At 39.9% G+C, this 21,828-nt stretch overlaps 1 protein-coding gene and 1 long non-coding RNA gene across 13 annotated transcripts in view; one reads left to right on the top strand and one right to left on the bottom strand.

The window, feature by feature from the left end:
* The window catches only part of VMP1 (vacuole membrane protein 1), a 138,987-nt gene that overhangs the window by 57,791 nt on the left and 59,368 nt on the right, over positions 1–21,828 (top strand). For all 12 annotated transcript variants that reach the window (XM_077969103.1, XM_077969099.1, XM_077969102.1 and 9 more), the window contains 1 exon segment: positions 8,265–8,396. In XM_077969103.1, coding sequence (XP_077825229.1) covers positions 8,265–8,396 — 132 coding nt within the window.
* On the bottom strand, positions 1,212–8,964 carry LOC144335503 (uncharacterized). Its single transcript, XR_013406413.1, has 3 exons — positions 8,034–8,964; positions 4,218–4,986; positions 1,212–1,380 (listed from the first exon to the last, which is right to left on the bottom strand). It is a non-coding gene; the product is annotated as an uncharacterized LOC144335503 (long non-coding RNA).

Here is a 21,828-nt window from a genome sequence, read left to right as displayed (position 1 = left end):
ATATGGCAATTTTACTTTTAGTTGTTCCAGTTGTTCTTTTTGTGGTTTGCTTAAGTTTATTTTATAAAATTCTTTGGACAGCATGTTAAGTGGCAGATGGATTCTAATCTACACAATTTTTTTTTATGCCTAAATTTTTTTTTTTTTTTTTTTTGAGATAGTCTTGCTCTGTCGCCCAGGGCTAAAGTGCAGTAACACCATCTCAGCTTACTGCAACTCCGCCTCCCAGGTTCAAGCGATTCTGCTGCCTCAGCCTCCCTAGTAGCTGGGATTACAGGCACCCACCACCACACTTGGCTGATTTTTTGTATTTTTAGTAGAAACGGGGTTTCTCCACGTTGGGCAGGCTGGTCTCGAACTCCTGACTTCAGGTGATCCGCCTGCCTCGGCCTCCCAAAGTGCTGGGATTACAGGCATGAGCCTCCTAACCCAGCCCTGTATGCCTAAATTTATTCAGGTATCCATAGGAATAATTCATTGGTTAAAGACTTCTGTTTCCATTTGAGTTTTTTTTTAAACTCATTTGGATTTGTTATGTTCCTGTAATTTTTTCCCACTAACAATTTCTTAGGAAATTAAAGATTATGGAACAGATCACTTACAAATCTTAACTCATTAAAATGAGCATGAATACCATACCCTCAGAAGAAGCAGTTTTGAAACACAGTTAAGTGTTAGCAATTATGTTTTGCTTTAAAAGAATTATGAAGGAAATACCATAATGTTGAATTTGTTGAATACGAAAGACAGGAAAAATTGTCATGTTTCCTGTTGCTCTTTTATAAACACTGGAAACAAATTTATTATACTAGTTGCATATGCTTTATAAATTTGATGACATTAGTCTTTTGATGAAAAAAATGTTAGAATAACAAGATACTTGGAACATGCTAGAAAAGGGACTTTGTATGTAAATTTGTCTTTTTTTCTTAATATTATACTTTTATTCTTTCAAAAATTATTTACATTGCTGGATTAACCTTAAGGCCAACAAATGAAAACCACGATCTCAGAGGGCCGCGATAACTGCCTCCTCCAAATTTCTATAGTATATATTGTCTGTAGTGCTTATTAGGCCTGGCTTTTACATGCTTTAAATTAATTTGGCTGGTATGGTGGCTTTCTTCTCCAAATAATATTTAGGATCCTAAAAAATATTAAATACACCTTAAATGTATTAGCATCACAGTAATCAGCATCAAGTTTTGCACATAGGGCTGAGCACGGTGGCTCACTCCTATAATCCCAGCACTATGGGCGGTCGAGGTAGGTGGATCACTTGAGGTCAGGGGTTTGAGACCAGCTTGGCCAACATGGTGAAACCCTATCTCTACTAAAAATACAAAAAATTAGCTGGGCATGGTGGCTCACACCCGTATTCTTAGCGACTTGGGAGGCTTAGGTAGGAGAATCACTTGAACCCGAGAGACAGAGATTGCAGTGAACCAAGATTGCACCTCTGCACTTCAGCCTGTGCAACAGAGCGAGACTCCATCTCAAAAAAAAAAAAAATTAATTAATTTTTTTGAAAAAGTTTTGCATGTAGTATAGGAATGTCAATAAATACTGATTAATAGGTCAAATGTTTGCTCTTCCTTCCTTCTTTGTAACTGTCTAGTTATATTAAAAATACAGCACACACTAAGTTATGTTTAAATTTGTTAATATTGTTCTCAACATTTACAAGGACAGTCTTCAACAAATGGTGCTGTGGGCTGTGTGTAGTGGCTCACGCCTGTAATCCCAGCACTTTGGGAGGCCAAGGCAGGTGGATCACCTGAGGTCAGGAGTTCAAGACCAGCCAGACCAACATGGTGAAACCCCACATCTACTGAAAATATAAAACTTAGCTGGGCATGGTGGTGGGGGCCTGTAATTTCGGCTACTTGGAAAGCTGAGGCAGAAGAATCGCTTGAACCCGGGAGGTAGAGGTTGCAATGAGCTGAGATCACACCATTGCACTCCAACCTGGGCGACAGAGCAACACTCTGTCTCAAAGGAAAAAAAAAAAAAGTGGAGGGGCAGTGGGCTGGAAAAACTGAATATCCACATGCAAAAGAATGAACTTGGACCCTTACCTTACACCCTATGTAAGAATTAATTCACTGGGTGCGGTGGCTCACGCCTGTAATCCCAGCACTTTGGGAGGCCAAGGCAGGTGGAGCATGAGGTCAGGAGTTCAAGACCAGCCTGGCCAACATAGTGAAATGCTGTCTGTACTAAAAATACAAAAAAATTAGCTGGGCATGGTGGCGGGCGCCTGTAGTCCCAACTACTTGAGAGCCTGAGGCAGGTGGATCACTTGAGGTTGGGTGTTCAAAACCAGCCTAGCCAACGTGGTGAAAGTTTGTCTCTACTAAAAATACAGAAATTATCCGGGCATGGTGGCGCATGTCTGTAATCCCAGCTACTCAGGAGGCTAAGGCAGTAGAATCACTTGAACCCGGGAGGCAGAGGTTGCAGTGAGCTGAGATTGTGCCACTGTACTTCAGCCTGGGCAACAGGGTGAGACTCTGTCTCCAAAACAATATTAATTAATTAATTAATTAAATAAAATAAAAACTTTTTTTTTTTTTTAAGACAGAGTTTGTCGCTCTTGTTGCCCAGGCTGGAGTGCAATGGCGCAATCTCACTCACTGCAGCCTCCGCCTCCCGGGTTCAAGTGCTTCTGCCTCAGCCTCCTGAGTAGCTGGGATTACGGGCATGCGCCACCATGCCCGGCTAATTTTTTTGTATTTTTGGTAGAGACAGGGTTTCTCGATGAAAAAGATAGATTTTTTTAAAATTCCTGCTCTCCAGATTTTTATCATTAAACTTACATTTCTTAATATAAAAGCACCATGCTGCAGATTTGCTTGTGAGTCCACTTGACAAAATGTTTTTTCCCCACCTTACCCAACAAAACTTTTTAAAAGTACAAATTCAGAATTTTTGTCTTCCCTAAAATCTTTGAATAAAATTAGCACTCCAAGAAGATGTTGTGTTACCAGTTGGTTTGCATATTTTGTGCGTATTAAATTCTTCTCTAGTTCAAGAAGGATTGAAGGGTAATAAATTTGTATGTAGTAGATGGTTTGGAGGAGAGCTTTCTGAATTATTGGTTGACTATACATACCACTTATTTTGCAATAAGGAAGCCAGTCATTCTCTCTCCTTAATTAAACTTAGGCTGACAGTTTTTAGTGTTCCAACAATTTATGTTTTGTTTTACATATAAACAGATGTAAACTTAGGCTGACAGTTTTTAGTGTTCCAACAATTTATGTTTTGTTTTGCATATAAACAAATGTAAAGAATTTTGTATTTGTGTCTTATACAAATATATATTTGAATTTTGTAGAGAATCATAAAATTGTTTTGTAAGGATTATGAAATGATGAGACTTCAGTATCTAATTTGAGATAAATAAATGTCTGTGTCTAGGGTATAATGTGTTTTGGGACACCTGCCTGGATGACTAAATTCCCTTGTATTTATTTGCATAATTAGAGAGTACTGACTCATGATTCCCATTGTTTCTTGCTAATGTGGGAAAACACGAGGAGAATTAAACTAAAATATAACAGCAAATATAGTCAACTACGTGTAAGACAGTATACAGCTCTTGATTTCATTTCAGTCCATTATGTCATCTGGGATCAGCTTCAAGATAATTGAGAAGAGAATGAGAAAGGGTATAGATACAACAATATAAACTATTAGTTAATATTAGCTGAAGTTGAGTGAGAGTATATTAAATTCATTTTATAATTCTCTGCACCTTTGGAAAATCTCCCACAGAAAAAAGTAGGACAGAAAGTGTAACATTTTATTCAAAACATGAACTTCTCTTAAGTTCAAATGTTAAGTCAAATGTTTAACAGTTCTGAAAGCAATCATGTGATTCAAACTCATGACTAATTTCCTTAAAGTTAAGAAGGAAGTAACTTTTCCTTGTCACTAATTTAGTTACCCTGAGATGTAGTTTATATCAGAAAAAGATAAATACTTGATCTTTATTATACCAATTTTTAAAATAATAAGTTGGTTCTCTAGCATCCTCCAAAGTTGGCCAACATTACCGATTTGTGTGTGTGTGTGTGTGTGTGTGTGTGTGTGTGTGTGTGTGTGTGTGTGTGTGTTTTAGACAGTCTCACTCTGTTATCCAGGCTAGAGTGTAGTAGCTTGATCACAGCTCACGGCAGCCTGGACCTCCTGGGCCCAGGTGATCCTCCCACCTCAGCCTCCCAAGTAGCTGGGACCACAAGTGCATAATTTTTTATAGAGACAGTCTCATTATGTTGCCCAGGCTGGTCTTGAACTCATGTACATAAGCAATACGCCTACCTCAGCCTCCCAAAGTTCTGGGATTATAGGTGTGAGCCATGACGTCTGACCAACTTTTCTTGTTTAGCAATATATATGATTTGGTTTTTGCCTGTATCCATGTATATATGTCTCTCCTGCCTTCTCTCTCTGTTTTTTGACTAAATATAGGCTTAATCTTTTGGCAGTTAAGTATTCTTTTTCTCTTTTTTTGGAGATAGAGTCTTGCTTTCTCACCCATAAGCTCACTGCAACCTCTGCCTCCTGGGTTCAAGCAATTCTCATGCCTCAGACTCCCAGGTAGCTGGGACTACAGGTGTGCACCATCACGCCCAGCTAATTTTTTGTATTATAGTAGAGACGGGGTTTCGCCATGTTGCCCAGACAACTGTTCTCAAACTCCTGAGCTCAGGCAATCCACCTGCCTCGTCCTCCCAAAGTGCTGGGATTCCAGGCGTGAGGCACTGCGCCTGGACTCTTTTTCAAAATTCTTGTTTCAAGTGTGGATAATGTAGTTACACATGGAAATTGTTGGTTCCACCCATTGTGAATACAAAATGTTTGAATTTGATTTGGTCCCTTGGGAATTCTTTTTGAGGCATTTGGAGGCAGAACCATAAGACAGAGCAAACTGAAATGCTTAACATTGCTTTTTAAGAACTAGCAGAGCTTTTTCATTCACTGTGTATGGCTCAAAGTTGAGAATTTCCCTAGAGACTATGTGCCTGTTGCATTATTAATTATCCTGTGTTTAAGCCATTTAAGTCCAAACCAAGTTACTAGTTCATAAACCTTTGTTTTCCTTATCTTTAATGTCACAGCAGGTCACGGTGGCTCACGCCTGTGATCCTAGCACTTTGAGAGGCAAGGTGGGAGGATTACTTGAGCCCAGGAATTCAAGACCAGCCTGGGCAACATAGTGAGACCTCATCTCTTTTAAAAAAAAAAAAAAAAAAAAAAAACAGAAAACAGAAATCCTGGTTGGGCACACTGGCTCACACCTATAATCCCAGCACTTTGGGAAACCAAGGCGGGAGGATCACTTGAGCCGAAGAGTTCGAGACCAGCCCTGGCAACATAGCAGGACCTCGTCTCTACAAAAAAGAAAATTTTTTGAGACAGAGTCTTGCTCTCTTACTCGGGCTGGCACGATCTTGGCTCACTGCAACCTCCGCCTCCCAGGTTCAAGCATTCTCCTGCCTCAGCCCCAAAAATTTTTTTTAAACTAGCTGACCAGCCGAGCACGGTGGCTCACACCTGTAATCCTAGCACTTTAGGAGGCTGAGGCTGAGGCGGGTGGATGATGATGTCAGGAGTTCAAGACCAGCCTGACCAAGATGGTAAAACCCCGTCTCTACTAAAACTACAAAATTAGCCGGGTGCAGTGGCAGGCACCTGTAATCCCAGCTACTCAGGAGGCTGAGGCAAGAGAATCGCTTGAACCCAAGTGGCAGAGGTTGGAGTGAGCCAAGATAGCACCACTGCACTCCAGCCTGGGTGACAGAGTGACACTCCGTCTCTAAGAAAAGCTAGCTGAGCATGGTAGCATATCCATATAGTTCCAGCTATTCAGGGGGCTGAGGTGGGATCACTTGAGCCTGAGCCTGGGTGGTTGAGGCTGCGGTGAGCTATGATCGTGCAACTGCACTTTAGCCTGGTGACAGAGAGAGACACTATCTCTAAAGAAAAGGAAAAAGTTAGGCCGGGCGCAGTGGCTCACGCCTATAATCCCAGCACTTTGGGTGGCAGAGGCGGGCGGATCAAGAGATCAAGACCATCCTGGCTAAAATGGTGAAACCCCGTCTCTGCTAAAAATACAAAAAATTAGCTGGACGAGGTGGCGGGCGCCCGTAGTCCCAGCTACTCGGGATGCTGAGGCAGGAGAATGGCGTGAGCCCGTGGGGCGGAGCCTGCAGTGAGCTGAGATCGCGCCACTGCACTCCAGCCTGGATAACTGGACAAACAGACATTATATCTCATGATAGAAATACACACACACAAAAAAGGAAAAATTCCACCAAGTGAGTGGAATATGAGTCAATGTCATGAGGAAATAAACATTTTTCCTGTAGTGAAAACTTATTTGCTGGGTGCGGTGGCTCACACCTGTAATCCCAGCACTTTCGAAGGCCAAGGTGGGTGGATCACCTAAAGTCAGGAGTTCAAGACCAGCCTGGCCAACATGGTTAAACCCCGACTCTACTAAAAATACAAGAATTAGCTGGACCTGGTGGCACACACCTGTAGTCCCAGCTACTGGGGCAGCTGAGGCAGGAGAATTGCCAAGATTGTGCCACTGCACTCAAGCCTTTGTGACAGAGTGAGAGCCATCTTAAAAAAAAAAAAAAAAAAAAAAGAAAAAGAAAACTTATTTATCCTGGGCTGGGCGCGGTGGCTCACGCCTGTAATCTCAGCACTTTGGGAGGCCGAGACGGGCGGATCACGAAGTCAGGAGATCGAGACCATCCTGGCCAACACGGTGAAACCCCATCTCTACTAAAAATACAAAAAAAAAATTAGCCGGGCGTGGTGGCGGCGCCTGTAGTCCCAGTTACTCGGGAGGCTGAGGCAGGAGAATGGTGTGAACCCGGGAGGCGGAGCTTGCAGTGAGCTGAGATCCGGCTGAGAGCCTGGGCGACAGAGCCAGACTCCATCTCAAAAAAAAAAAAAAAAGAAAACTTATTCATCCTAATGTTTAGTTTTCAAAGGGCTTCCTGACCACAATTTGTTAAAAGTTTTAACTCAACAGAAGAAACACTGTATTTAAATTAAAGCAACTTCTGAAGTTCCAGAAGATTTCCTAGAGAATTTTTATCTATACTGTTGAATTTTTTTTTTTTTTTTTTGAGACGGAGTCTCGCTCTGTAGCCCAGGCTGGAGTGCAGTGGCCGGATCTCAGCTCACTGCAAGCTCCACCTCACCGGTTTACGCCATTCTCCTGCCTGCCTCAGCCTCCCGAGTAGCTGGAACTACAGGCGCCCGCCACCTCGCCCGGCTAGTTTTTTGTATTTTTTAATAGAGACGGGGTTTCACCGTGTTAGCCAGGGTGGGTTTCACCGTGTTAGCCAGGGTGGTCTCGATCTCCTGACCTCGTGATCCACCCATCTCGGCCTCCTCCCAAAGTGCTGGGATTACAGGCTTGAGCCACCGCGCCCGGCTTTTTTTTTTTTTTTTTTTTTTTTTTAAGATAGAGTCTTGCTCTGTTGCCAGGCTGGAGTGCAGTGGTGCCATCTCAGCTCACTGCAACCTCCGCCTCCCAGATTCAAGCGATTCTCCTGCCTCAGCCTCCAAAGTAGCTGGGACTACAAGTGCGCGCCACCACAGTCAGCTGATTTTTGTATTTTTAGTAGAGATGGGGTTTCACCACATTGGCCAGGATGGTCTCGATCTCTTGACCTCGGAATCTGCCACCTGGGCCTCCCAAAGTGGTGGGATTACAGACGTGAGCCACCATGACTGGCCACTGGTGAATTCTTATTACCAGATCATTTAGATATCAGAAAGGCGGGGGGGCACAAATGATAAAAATAACAGAGTCTAAGTAGAGATTCTAGAGAACTAAAATTTACTTAATGTCTACGATGCGCCAGGTGTTGTATCAAGATTTTTTTTTTTTTTTCCATAGACAGGAATCTCACAATGTTGCCCAGACTGGCCTCAAACTCCTGGGCTCAGGTGATCTTCCTGGCTCAGCATCCTGAGTAGCTATGGCTACAGGTGCGTGCCACTGTGCCTGGCTTGTCTTAAGGGTTTTATGTGTATTATCTTGCCTAGCATCAGATAGGTCAGAATTAGAGCCAGGATTCAAACTCTTATTATTTTGGTTATGTAGCATATACTTTCCCCCAATATATTGCTCTCAAAATGCTTCTGGTGATATAGAAGAGTATGGATTTGATCTATTAAGTGTCACCGTTGAGAACAGAACCTCATTGTAAGTATTTTGGTTTTTCACCTAGGGTATCGGTACAGCAATTGGAGAGCTGCCTCCATATTTCATGGCCAGAGCAGCTCGCCTCTCAGGTGCTGAACCAGATGATGAAGAGTATCAGGAATTTGAAGAGATGCTGGAACATGCAGAGTCTGCACAAGTAAGAACAGTGGGGACAGAAAATAGAACACTTTACTTATTCCTAAAGAGGCTATTAAGGTAAAACTGTTAGTAGTTACTCTGAAGAACAAAACTGCTAAAGTAAAAAAAAAAAAAAGAAAGAAAAGTACTACTTGATATAGAATATTTAGAAAGGTCAAAATATAAAAGATAATCTTGATCTTAGAATAGAAAATTACAGAAAAATGCAATAAGACAACTCTTAATACACTAAAACACCTTGTCAGAAACCAGGGTAAATTAATGTTGCCAGTGATGTTAAGGAGCTGAAACTTGCTTTTTCCATTGTTTGTTTAGAGATATTACCAAGCAGACTGCTGCTTTGAGTCCAAAATAATAGAACTTCTGAATTAATTGTTAAACATAACATCAAAGGCCAGATGTGGTAGCTCACTCCTGTAATCCCAGCACGTTGAGGACCCAAGGCAGGAGGATTGCATAAGCCCAGGAGTTTAAGGCTGCAAGTGAGCTATGATCATCCCACTGTACTCTGGCCTAAGCCACAGACCCTGTCTCTAAAAAAAAAAAAAAAAAAAGAAAGAAAGAAATCTTACTATATGGCTATATCTATAGTGGCCCTTTCCTCCCTTGAAAGCAGCTTCATTCTGTATTCCACAGAATGTGTAGAGCTGCTGAAATGTTTGCTAAGGGAGTATATGAATTATATCAAATTCTTAAGTAGTTACTAAAACTTTAAACTAGTAAGCAGTATGTAGTAGTATATATGACAATAGTAATAGTAGAACTTTTTCTTTCTTTGCTTCTTTCTTCCTTTTTTTTTGTTTTGTTTTGTTTTGTTTTTGATTCAGGGTCTCACTCTGTCACCCAGGCTGGAGTGCAGTGATGTAATCATAGTTTACTGCAGCTTCAAACTCTTAGGCTCCAACCGGGTGTGGTAGCTCATGCCTGTAATCCCAGCATTTTGGGAGGCCAAGGTGGGTAGATCACTTGAGCCTAGGAGTTTGAGATCAGCCTGGGCAACAGCGAGACCTTGTCTCTACAAAAAATTTTTTTCTTTTTTTTTTCTTTTTTCTTTTTTTTGAGACGGAGTCTCACTCTGTTGCCCAGGCTGGTGTGCAGTGGCAGTCCCGAGTGGCTGGGACTATAGGCGCCTGCCACCATGCTCAGCTAATATTTTGTATTTTGTTTAGTAGAGACGGGGTTTCACCATGTTAGCCAGATGGTCTCGATCTCCTGACCTTGTGATCCACCCGCCTCAGCCTCCCAAAGTGCTGGGATTACAGGCATGAGCCACCACGCCTGGCCTGCAAAAAAATTTTTAAGCCGGGCACGGTGGCTCACGCCTGTAATCCCAGCACTTTGGGAGGCCGAGGCGGGCGGATCATGAGGTCAGGAGATCAAGAGCATCCTGGCTAACACAGTGAAACCCCGTCTCTACTAAAAATACAAAAAATTAGCCGGGCATGGTGGCGGGTGCCTGTAGTCCCAGCTACTCGGGAGGCTGAGGCAGGAGAATGGCGTGAACCCGGGAGGCAGAGCTTGCAGTGAGCCGAGATCGTGCCACTGCACTCCAGCCTGGGCAACAGAGCCAGACTCCCTCCAAAAAATAAAAATAAAAAAATAAAAATAATTTTTAAAAAGCTTAGCTGGGCCTAGTGGCGCATGCTTGTAGTCCTAGCTACTTGGGAGGCTGAGTTGGGAGGATCACTTGAGACTGGGAGGCAAAGATTGCAGTAAGCCCTGATTGTGCCACTGCACTCCAGCCTCGGCGACAGAATGGGACTGTCTCAAAAAACACAAAGTTATTCACCAGCCTCAATCTCTCAAGTAGCTGGGACTACAGTTATGTACCACTATGGCCAGCTAATTTTTATTTTTTGTAGAGACAGGGTCCCACAATGTTGCCCAGGCTGGCCTCATCTAAACTCCTAGGCTCAAGTGATCCTCCCACCTTGGCCTCCCAAAATGCTGGGGTTACAGGCGTGAGCCACCATGCCTGACCTGAACTTTCTTTTTGAATAATATTTAACAATTCAGACTATTCAGCAGTTCAGTCTTTCCTTTGCCTCAGTCAGATTAATGAATGCCCTGGAGTATTCTAGACAGTGTCCTCAAGATGAGCAAGGTAAACTTTCAAAACAGAAAAATACTAAATGCTAGGCCTAGGCAAGCAATAACATAATTGGTTGAGGCTTTTTTGACCTAATCACAATCTGTGTATCAGCCTCTATCTCAATTATCTCAACAGAGTGTTTCGTTTTCAGGAAAATTCCTAAGAACATTGTTGAAAGATTGAATCTCCATCTTCAAGTCAGATAGGCTTTTAAAAAATGCATTATTACCCAGAACTTTGGGAGGCTGAGGCAGGAGGATTGCTTGAGGCCAGAAATTCAAGACCAGCCTGGGCAACATGGCAAGATCTCATCTCTACAAAAAATGAAAAATTAGCTGCGTAGGATGGTGCATTTCTGTAGTCCCTGCTACTTGGGAGGCTAAAGCAGGAGCATTGCATGAGCCCAGGAGGTTGAGGCTACAGTGAGCTACATTTGCACTACTGTACTCTGGGCAACAGAGCAAGACCCCACTGAAAAAAAAAAAAACAAGAAGCATGATGAAATAGAATTCAACCAAGTATGGTTATAGTTTTTAATTAAATACAAAACTTTCAAATGTGAATTTAGAATAGCCAGATATAAAACAAATGAAATAAAGAGCCATGAACATCTGTTCTTTGTGAAAAGAGCAAGTTGCCCTGGTACCTGCTTTGCCTTATCTGCCAACCAAATATTATGCCTGTCATGACATCATAATGTTTATATTAATGCTAATAATTATTACAAATATAAACTTTTTAAATTATTTTTAGCATTTTAAAAATCCAATATCTAATATGACCCTTGTGTTAACTCTGAGGGAGTTTGGAAAGGTACCATTCTTCTAATTTTATAGAAAACTGTAGATCTAGTTGTTACTTCCCAAATTTCACATACTTATAGGTAGAACAAAAACTCAGAATGCCAGCATTACTGGTATATTCCGATTACTGAAGCCAGTCTGTCCACAGAAGTAGATGGGTGAGACTTGTGACAACTGATAGTTCTTTGAGTTATGGCACTAACTAATGTATATCATTTAACATCTCTAAAATTCTTTTTTTATCTATATGAAATCAGCAGGTTGAAGTGGAATAAGTATAAGGTGGCTTACAGCTACACATTTTTATGCTATGACTTGGATTCCAAATGGGTATGAGAGTTATTCTCTCATAAGTAAACTAAGGTACTATGATTATTTCTCCTTTTTTTAAAAAAAAGCTTTTTTTCTTGGAATTAACATTTTCAAATTTGCATAATCTCTTTAAATCCCTGGCTTGCCTTCTCTCCCCTCCAACAGCTCTGTAAAAACACCTCATGATAACACAAATAAAATTATATCAACTCCATTTTTTTTTTTTCGTGAAGTGATATCTCTGGAGCCCTCCCTGCTCCCACTTCATTCTGGAATTGCTATTCAGTTGGCCTTCCGCACAGTTGCTTCTGTCTTGGTTCAGATTTCTTGTCTTCCTCCTTCTTAATTTACACCCTCATTTTGCTTGAACATATTCTGCTGTAACTTCCTGTGAAAGGGGGAGTAAATGGAAAAATGTGATACCTTACATTCTAAACTAACATGTTCTTCATTCACAATTAATTAACTGAATATAGGATTGTGGGTTGAAAATCACTTTCTATACTTAGAATTTGGAAGGCATTGTTCAATTGTCTTCAAGTTTCTGTAATTGGTATCCAGAGGACTGATGCCCTTCTGAGTCCTCTTTATAAGCAGTCTACTTTTGTTTTGTTTGTTTGTTTTTCCCTCTAGAAGCTTTTAGGTTCATTATCTGAGGTATAGTCTTTTTAAAATGTATTCTGGGTTTGGCACGGTGGCTCACACCTGTAATCCCAGCATTTTGGGAGGCCGAGGTGGGTGGATCACTTATGGTCAGGAGTTCAAGACCAGCCTGGCCAACATGGTGAAACCCTCTCTCTACTAAAAATAAAAACAAATTAGCTGGGCGTGGTAGCATGCGCCTGTAGTCCCAGCTACTTGGGAGGCTGAGACAGGAGAATTGCTTGAACCCTGGAGGCGGAGGTTGTGGTGAGCCAAGATCATGCCACTGCACTCCAGCCTGCACGACACAGCAAGACTCCATCTCAAACAAAACAAAAAACAAATAAAATGTCCTCTGATAGGTGCTCAGAAAACTTGTTCCTTAGTTTTGGAAAATATTCTTGTATTTTTTATGTGAGTTTTCCCTCTTTAGTCTCTATTCTTGCTTCCTGGAATTCTAGTTGCTTCAATGTTAGGCCTTCTATGCCCATCCTTTTAATTTTTTAAACCTTTTTGCTTCTAATATTTATCTCATTTTACTACCTATGAGATTTCCCAAGTTTATCTTCTAAGTCTTATATCAAAATGTTTTTCTGCTGTTACATATTTATTTTCAAAAAGCAGTTTGTATGTATTTTTCAGGCATCATCTTTTCTTTGTTCAATTTGGAGTTTGAGGCTTTCCTCAAAGCCTGATAATCCTTATTTATCTGTTTATATGAGAATAAGACACTTAAAAGCTAAGTGGAAGCTGTGTGTGTAGAGGCCAGGTGTAGGATGGCGAGGCTTCCCTATTGTACAGTCAAGTGGCATCCAGGCTTAATATTTACTGAGAACCTCCATGTATCAGTGTCTATTGATCTTTTCTTGGCGATAGTTCAGTTTCTCCATGATGGATCCTTCAATTTCTTGCCTAGGCAATACAGACAGTCCCTGACTTACAATGGTTCGACTTACGTTCACCTTTACAATGGTATGAAAGTGATATACATTCAGTACAAACCATAGGTCAAATTTTGGATTTTGATCTTTCCCCGAGCTAGCGATATGTGGTACCATACTCTCACTCAATGCCAGGTAGAGCAGTGAGCCACAGCTCCCAGTCAGCCAGGTGATCATGAGGGTAAACGTCCATACTCTGCAGTATACTGTAATTTTGCCCAACTATAGGCTAATGTAAGTCTTCTGAGGATGTCTAAGGGAGGCTAGGCTAAGCTATGATGTTTGGTAGGTTAGACATATTCAATGCATTTTTGATTTATGATGTATTCAACTACAAAGGGGTTGAGACACGTCACCCATTGTAAGTCAAAGAACATCTGTATCAGCCTTGCTGCTGACATGCTAAAGCTTGACTGGGGAAGAGTGATTAGAGATCTCCATTTAGTATGTGGACTGTTGCTTAACTCACTTTCTGTTCCATCTGTGAATACCTACACAAACACAAGCACAAGTATGTCCAGAGCCCAGAACATTCACTTTTGTCTAGAGACTATGTCTCCTACTGATATGAGAGAGAGTTACCTGGCTGTGCTGAATAGGCATGGGACCTGGGAGTCTTTTACATTCTCCTTGTTTTCAGCCCTATGCCAGCCTCTTCTGGCAGTTCTGCTGAAGAGCTCTTTTGGAGTTTTGTGGGGCAAAGTATTTTGCTTCTCTTCCATATCCCTCCCCTGTACGCTCTCAGGTATAATCTTTTCTTCTATTTGTCCTGTCCTCATTTATTAATGCTAACTTCATCAAATATTGAGTTCTCGTTTCTGTTTTCTATGTTTTGGGGTTGTTTTTAGAATAAAGAGTATTCTAGTTGTCTATTACTGAGCAACAAATCACCTCAATATTTAGTGGTTTAAACTAAGAAAAGTCATTCGTACTGCTCACGGAGTGCAGTGAGTGCCTTGTCTCTGTGTGATATCTCTCAGGGATCCCATCCATAGCACACCCTACATTGGCTAGAATATCAGACTAGAAGACTTATTTCATTCTTTGCAGGGTTTTGATTTTAGAATTTTAAATAATGAATTTCATAAGCTTATTGCCATCTAAAAGCTCAATTCCAAAAACTAAGATATTCTAGAATTTGATGAAGAATTCTTTATTTTATCCATATAATTTGAGCTCTTGAAGACTTTGACCATTTCTTTTCTCAGTCTTTATCTATCTACTGTTGGGGTAATAATCTTTTTCTTACATCTCTTCTGTCTCTGATTAGTTACTTTTTGAGGGGATCTTCTCTAATTCCACTTTTTCTTTGAGTCATGGAAACCAGACTGCACACAATACTTCTGTTGGTTATGGGGTTTGGCTATTTTCATCCTGCAAAGCCAATAATTAAAATCACTATTTTAAGATAAACTGTACATTTCTCAGTCCCTAATTTCATATTTGCTTGTCTGTATTGAAAAATCCAGTGAGCAAAATGTACACACATACTGTTTCATGTTCTTTGTTAGAAATCATATACTGTTGCCTGGTGCAGTGGCTCACACCTGTAATTCCAGCACTTTGGGAGACCAAGGTGGGCGGATCACTTGAGGTCAGGAGTTCGAGACCAGCCTGGCCAATGTGGTGAAACCCCATCTTTAACAAAAATACAGAAAATCAGCTGGGCATGGTAGTAGTACTGTGCTTACCATACTATAATGTAGCAATATTTTCTGGTGCCATCTCGGCTGACTGCAACCTCCGCCTCTTGGGTTCAAGCAACTCTCTTGCCTCAGCCTCCCAAGTAGATGGGATTACAGGCGTCCACCACCACGCCTGGCTAATTTTTTGTATTTTCAGTAGAGATGGGATTTCACCATGTTGGCCAGGCTGGTCTCGAACTACTGACCTCAGGTGATCCACCGGCCTGGGCCTCCCAGAGTACTGGGATTACAGGCGTGAGCCCCTGTGCCCAGCCTGATTTTTCTTTTCTTTATTCCTTTTCATGATTTTTTCACCAGTTTCCATCAATTTTGTGGCTTATTACAGATTTCAGTGGATGTGGATATAATTTTCCTTACATACTTTTTCCCAGTTTCAGATAAGTTGTATAAGATTTTTAATTTTTATTTATTTGTTTATAGTTGTTTTTCAGTTGAAGGGGTGAGGGAGAATAGGTGGAAAGAGACTGTTCCAGTTTTCCGTGTTATAAATTATCTGAGAGGGTACTAATGTTTTAACTGTTGTTCAAAGGAGAGTTTCTTGCTATGGCTTGGCAAAGAAGATTTTCAATGCTTTCAATCATGAATTTGTCTTAGTCCCTTTGCTTATATTACGTTTTACAGATCTGCGTATGTCTTAATTATACAAGTGCTTTTAGTAATAAGATTCTTACATTCCAGAAGTATTGTAAAGTAAAAAGTGAAAGCTCACATACCTTCTCCCCAGCATAGTAGGGTAATAATCACTGTATTCCAGACTGCTTTCTTTGCATACATAACTTTTTATAAAAATTAGAATCATACCATAAATTTTAGTCACAAGTTCCTTTTTCACAGTATCATAGACATGTGATACTGATGTTATTATAAAATTATTTTTTATTACAAAGTGATACATCTCATTGTAGAAAATTGGTGAGTGCCCTTTAGTTTTTTCTCTATAAATTTTTATATACCTAAGAGTGAAATCATATTGTTTGTTGTTTTGAATCTAAAAGTGTGAACATTTTTCCACTCCATCAAATATTTTTACATCTTTGCTATAACAAGTTTTTTTCTTATTACAAAGTATGTTTATTATAATGAAATGCTGAAAATACAAATAAAAAAGAAGAAATAGAATGTTCATCTAACTGGTGCATGTATCTGTTTTTTATAACGTATTTTTCCTTTTCTTACTGGTTTACATATTTAAGAAGATGCTCTTTGTCATATGCTACCAGTATTTTTCCTTATTCCCAGTAGTATTTCCATGTCATTTACTGGGTATGTTTTGTTATATTTTACTTTTTTTGAGACAGAATCTCCCTGTGTCGCTATGCTAAAGTGCAGTGGCGTGATCTTGGCTCACTGCAACCTGCGCTTCCCAGGTTCAAGTGATTCTCCTGCCTCAGCCTCCCAAGTAGCTGGGATTATAGGCACATGCCACCACGCCCAGCTAATTTTTGTATTTTTAGTAGAGACGGGTTTCACCATGTTGGCCAGGCTGGTCTCGAGCTCCCAACCTCAAGTGATCTGCCAGCCTCGGCCCCCCAAGTTTTGGGATTACAGGCGTGAGCCACCGCGCCCGGCCTGTATTTTCTTTTAATACTTTTATGGTTTTATTCTTTTATGTTTAAGTCTTTAATCTATGAAAATATTTTTACATATGATATGATGTAGGAATCTTTTTTCTTTCTTAGGTAATTAACTAACTGTATATTGTTCCAACACTGTTTTCCAAGTGATTTTAATATCTTAGTTTAAAAGATACTGGGTTCTTATTTGCTAAGCTATAACTTTACCGACATCTTTCTAATCGCAGCTTATTGGTTATCATTTACAAATTCTTATAGTAATCAATTTAGCAAAGATCCAAAGTTTATCTGACTTTGTTGCTGGGATCTGGTTATAGATAACGTGTATTTGGTAAAACCTCCAATTTGATAGAAGCAATAAAATATGGAAAAGTTGGGTCAACTGTAGCTAAAACAGCAAATTAAGTAAAATCAGTAACTATGAGTGGAAAGTTAAATTTTAAGATTGCATGAGAATGAGTTAGAAAATACGGTTTTTTATTCTTGAAGGGAAAACCCTTTAGTAGAATAAGTTTATCAGCCAAAAAAGTAAAAAAAACAAACAAACAAAAAAAACACTTGGCTCTCATTGCCATGTGCTCTCCAACTAGGTTAAATGGTGTATGTAATTTTACTAAGAAATTATTGTGGCCGGGCGCGGTGGCTCATGCCTGTAATCCCAACACTCTGGGAGGCTCACGCGGGTGGATCACCAGGTCAGGAGATTGAGACCATCCTAGCTAACACGGTGAAACCCTGTCTCTACTAAAAAATACAAAAAATTAGCTGGGCGTGGTGGCGGGCGCCTGTAGTCCCAGCTACTCTGGAGGCTGAGGCAGGAGAATGGCATGAACTTGGGAGGCGGAGCTCGCAGTGAGCCGAGATTGCCCCACTGCACTCCAGCCTGGGCAACAGAGTGAGACTCTGTCTCAAAAAAAAAAAAAAAGAAAAAAGAAATTGTTGTTATGAAACAATTTTATTTGCTTAAATTCCAGTGTTGACTAATGGTTGGATGTCATACTATAGATGTTTTACGGGGAAAAAAAGATGATTAAAGCATTTATTTGTATTCTGATTTATTATGATACCTGCTGTATTTTTCTGAGTACAATGTTGAGATTAGGCAGTATTTTTCCACTAAGCTGACTTCCTTTTGCTCTTGGCTTTCTATCATGTTTCCACTAGATGTCTGTGAGAGGCAGACATGAATGAATGTAGCTTCCTCTGACCTTGAGCAATTTTAGCATCATTTATAAAAGTTAGGTCTAGATAGCTGTTTATGTGCTTTGTTGACTATTTTATGCAAGGTTTAATTATTATCTTTATGATCTTCTTTTCCTTCTTGGTTCCTGTGTTCTGTTAATGTTAATCACCATCCTAACAATCGCTTTGGGTCAAAATCTGAGTCATCTGATTCCCGCCTTTCCTCCCATCCCCAGTAATTAATTCTTTAAGGCCTGTTGATTCTATCTCCATAGTATCTTATATGCCCTCTCTTCTCCCTTCCCACTACTGGTTCAGGCCTTTATTATCAACCCTTACCTAAGTATTGCCAGCGGCTTCCTAGTAGGTCTACTCTTTACTAGTTTTTTTCTCCCAAGATTTTCCCACACAAAGTAACCAAAATAATTTTCTGAAAACTATCTCTACTTGTGGAACGGTGCTGCTCAAAAATCTGTGATGGCTCCCACTGTGTATAGAGTGAAATCTAAACTATTTAACCCAATTTTCTTCATTACTTGGCCCCAACCTACAACTATTTCTGATTTCCCTTTAACAGTTTTTTATCCTCTGCATTGATGGTTTTCAAGTTGAACTTTAAAAAGCTGCTAGAATACCCATTCAACATCAAAAATTGTGTGTGTGTGTGTATGTGTGTGTGTGTGTGTGTGTGTGTGTGTGTGTGATTAGAGGGAGGGAGGGAGAGAAGAAGGGAGGGAGGAAGAGGGAGAGAGATTTCTTTTAATTAAAGAACTCTGAAGTTTTTAAGTTTAAAAATTACTGACCTGGGCCGGGCGCGGTGGCTCAAGCCTGTAATCCCAGCACTTTGGGAGGCCGAGACGGGCGGATCACGAGGTCAGGAGATCGAGACCAACCTGGCTAACACGGAGAAACCCCGTCTCTACTAAAAAATACAAAAAACTAGCCCGGCGAGGTGGCGGGCGCCTGTAGTCCCAGCTACTCGGGAGGCTGAGGCAGGAGAATGGCGTGAACCGGGGAGGCGGAGCTTGCAGTGAGCCGAGATCGCCCACTGCACTCCAGCCTGGGTGACAGAGCCAGACTCCGTCTCAAAAAAAAAAAAAAAAATTACTGACCTGATCATTTGCAATAATTTAACTTTTTCCTCCACCACTATGCGGTATTGTTCTTTTTCATAACTTAACTTAGTGTGTCATTTCTTCCCATCTGCATGTCTACTTTTTAATTTTCTTACCTTTTGATTTATGTGCTGCTGGCTTCTTTGTGAACTATTTTATGATTCCCTTCCTACCCCTACCTCACCCCCTTCACTCCTCTCAAATTGTCTCTGAATTCCTATCTCAGCCCAGCTATGTCTTTCTTGTGTCACTTATCACATTCTACCTTCTTTTAAAACTATTTATAGACTTTTCTTATCTCTCTAGGAGTCTATAAACTCCTTCAGAAGGGGGCTTAAAAATGTGTGTAGTTTCAACAGTGCCTGCCTACTCTTGCACATACTACTCATGCAGTGGATACTTTGAATAGATGATGAAATAACAGTAAAAAAAAGTGTAGCATTACATGAAACATGTCCGTTAATATTCAGTCTTATTTTGCTGCAAAATGTAAAATGTAATTGAACACCAGTAATTTTACAAAGAAAGGAAGATTTAACTGTTTTGCATCTTTGAGTTTAATAGTCATCTGAGAGCAATTGTCATCTGAAGATAATGTAAAAGACACCAAGTTAAATAACTTGCAAATTTTTTTAATTTTTAAAATTTTTTTAGACTTGGAAATTTTAATTCACATTGAGTAAAACAACTTTTGTAAAATTATATACTTTATACTTTAGAAATAAATGAAGATTCTTGTGATTTGTTTATTCTCTAAGCTATATAACCAAAAACGAAAATTAAAGATACTTTAGGAATTAAAGAATTTGAAAAATAAAAGAACTTATTTGCATGATGTATCCTGAAAAATTAGGGCAGCCAGTATTACTGAAATAATGGAGGAGTCTGGGAGTGGTTGTGGTATTTTTGTATTTAAAGCTTACACAATAGAGGAGAAATGTTGTTGTACATATTTACTTACAAGAATATGTTTTGAATAAGTTTACTTTCCTAAATGCCATCTGTTTTAATGACCTGCTACTTGGATTCTTTCTCACAGTGTTAGGTTGCTGACTATGTGAAATTTCCTGCTTCTTCTTATTGCTATCAGAATAGGAAATTTAAAATTAAATCAGAAATATAAAAGTCTTAAAACTTCACGTTTTCAAAGAATATCGTGAAAACATATTCAGGCTCATACCTGTAATCCCAGCACTTTGGGAGGCCAAGGCAGGTGAATCATTTGAGGTCAGGGGTTCAAGACCAGCCTGGCCAACATGGTGAAACCTTGTATATACTAAAAATACAAAAATTAGCTGGGCATGATGGCAGGCACATGTAATCCCAGCTACTTGGGAGGCTGACGCACGAGAATTGCTTGAACCTGAGAGGCAGAGGTTCCAGTGAGCCGAGATCACACCACTGCACTCCACCCTAGGTGACAGAGTGAGATTCCATCTCAAAAAAAAAAAAAAGAATATGAGTTTTTTTTCCTCTATTTTCCTATCATTTAGCTTGTCTTTCTGTTGAGTATCGTTCATGAGTCTGCAGACCATTTTAGGCTGAATATTTCCCCAAAGGCTATTTTGTAGTTTCGGAATTTAATCTTATTTTAAGGGAACATTTTTAGGTTCTATTTAGGACTATAGTAATTAAAGTAATTAATACTCAATAATTGCTACCTACTCTGTATATTGAAGCTAAATCCCCAAATTGAGTTTTAATACTAGCATCTTTTACCTTACTAATTTGTATTAAATTTAAGGCTGAAAAAAGTCTTATTTTTTAGCTTAATAGGATCTTTGTCCTTTTCAGAAGTTTCTAGCTATTTACATTATTTTACTAGTGAAAATATAAAACCAAAAAACAGTTTATCCATTGTAATGGTAGTTATGACCAATGCCTTTTTTTTAATGTAGTAAAATAAAATAGACATTTATCTAGTGAACTTCCCTTTCCAAAGTATAGGGTCAAAGTGAAGGATTCTTTTGATAATGATAGAATATGTGTTTGATCATTTGAGTTTAAAGACTATGGGAAAGGAATTGATAAGATTATTTACATACTCACGAAAAAGTGCTTTGGCATTCCACTAATGCTATTCTCTTAAGCACATTTTCCTATGAAGTGTGTGCAGTTGCAGTTGCCTACACTGTGTCAATGCCTGCCGGGTTTTCCTGCTATGAAGTTTTTCCTTTACATATACAGATTCATGAAAGAGTTTATGGTGTAGATGGTCTGAAACTAAACAGGACACATTTTCATACACTTTAATACCATTTGAACACTCCGGGTGTCAGTTGTTGCTGGGACCTGTTTTTGACTCTGATGAACCTTTACTGGTTGTGGTTTGTCTGGCCATCACATGACTTCTCTGAAAATTCCCCCTCCCCTTCATTTCCAGTAAACTGTTTGAGCAGGAGTGAGTCACAGTGAAACCAGCTTCCCTGTAACCACAGGGCTTGTTAAAGAATTTGTCAACGTGGACTCTAGAGGGTTTGCATTAAGCTTTGCAGTAACTGTTATGGTTTGTGTTCCGTCAGGAGTTCCACAGAAAAGCTTCCTGCTCGCAGGATCTCTTGCTTGTTTGCAAAGAGTTAAACTGATAAACTTTACCGTAGTGAATATGAGAGACACATGTTAGACACACTTCTTTATCATTAAAGGCATTGTCAAAACTACCAAGAATTAGTGTAGTTTCTCTTTTCATAATCAACCAACCACACCCCAATAATGTTTAGTTTTTGAAAAGGCGGGCCTGGTAGATAGTCTTTCATAGTTGGCTCATGATTTTATCACAAAGTACCATCAAAATTAAGCAATTTTAAGTGGTCTTGATCGATTCTGTTACAGGATATTTTGACTATTCGCGCAGTTAGGTGTGGGTACCAAAGGTAACTTACTTGCATTTTATTCATCAAGAAAAGGTAGCACTTAGAGTAATTCTGGAGTTGTAATGTCTAAGCACACTTAGCATGATTTATAGTGGAATTCTTCATGCCCCTTTTACTTGCTTTCTCTAGAAGCATTTACTTTATTTTGAACTCTTGCTACCTCACTCACAGACTTTAATCTTTCTCCCTT

Source organism: Macaca mulatta, chromosome 16 (genome assembly GCF_049350105.2).
Source record: "Macaca mulatta isolate MMU2019108-1 chromosome 16, T2T-MMU8v2.0, whole genome shotgun sequence".
In the NCBI taxonomy this organism is placed as follows: domain Eukaryota; kingdom Metazoa; phylum Chordata; class Mammalia; order Primates; family Cercopithecidae; genus Macaca; species Macaca mulatta.
Note: the sequence above shows the minus strand (reverse complement) of the source record. Positions and strands in the feature narration are given on the sequence as shown.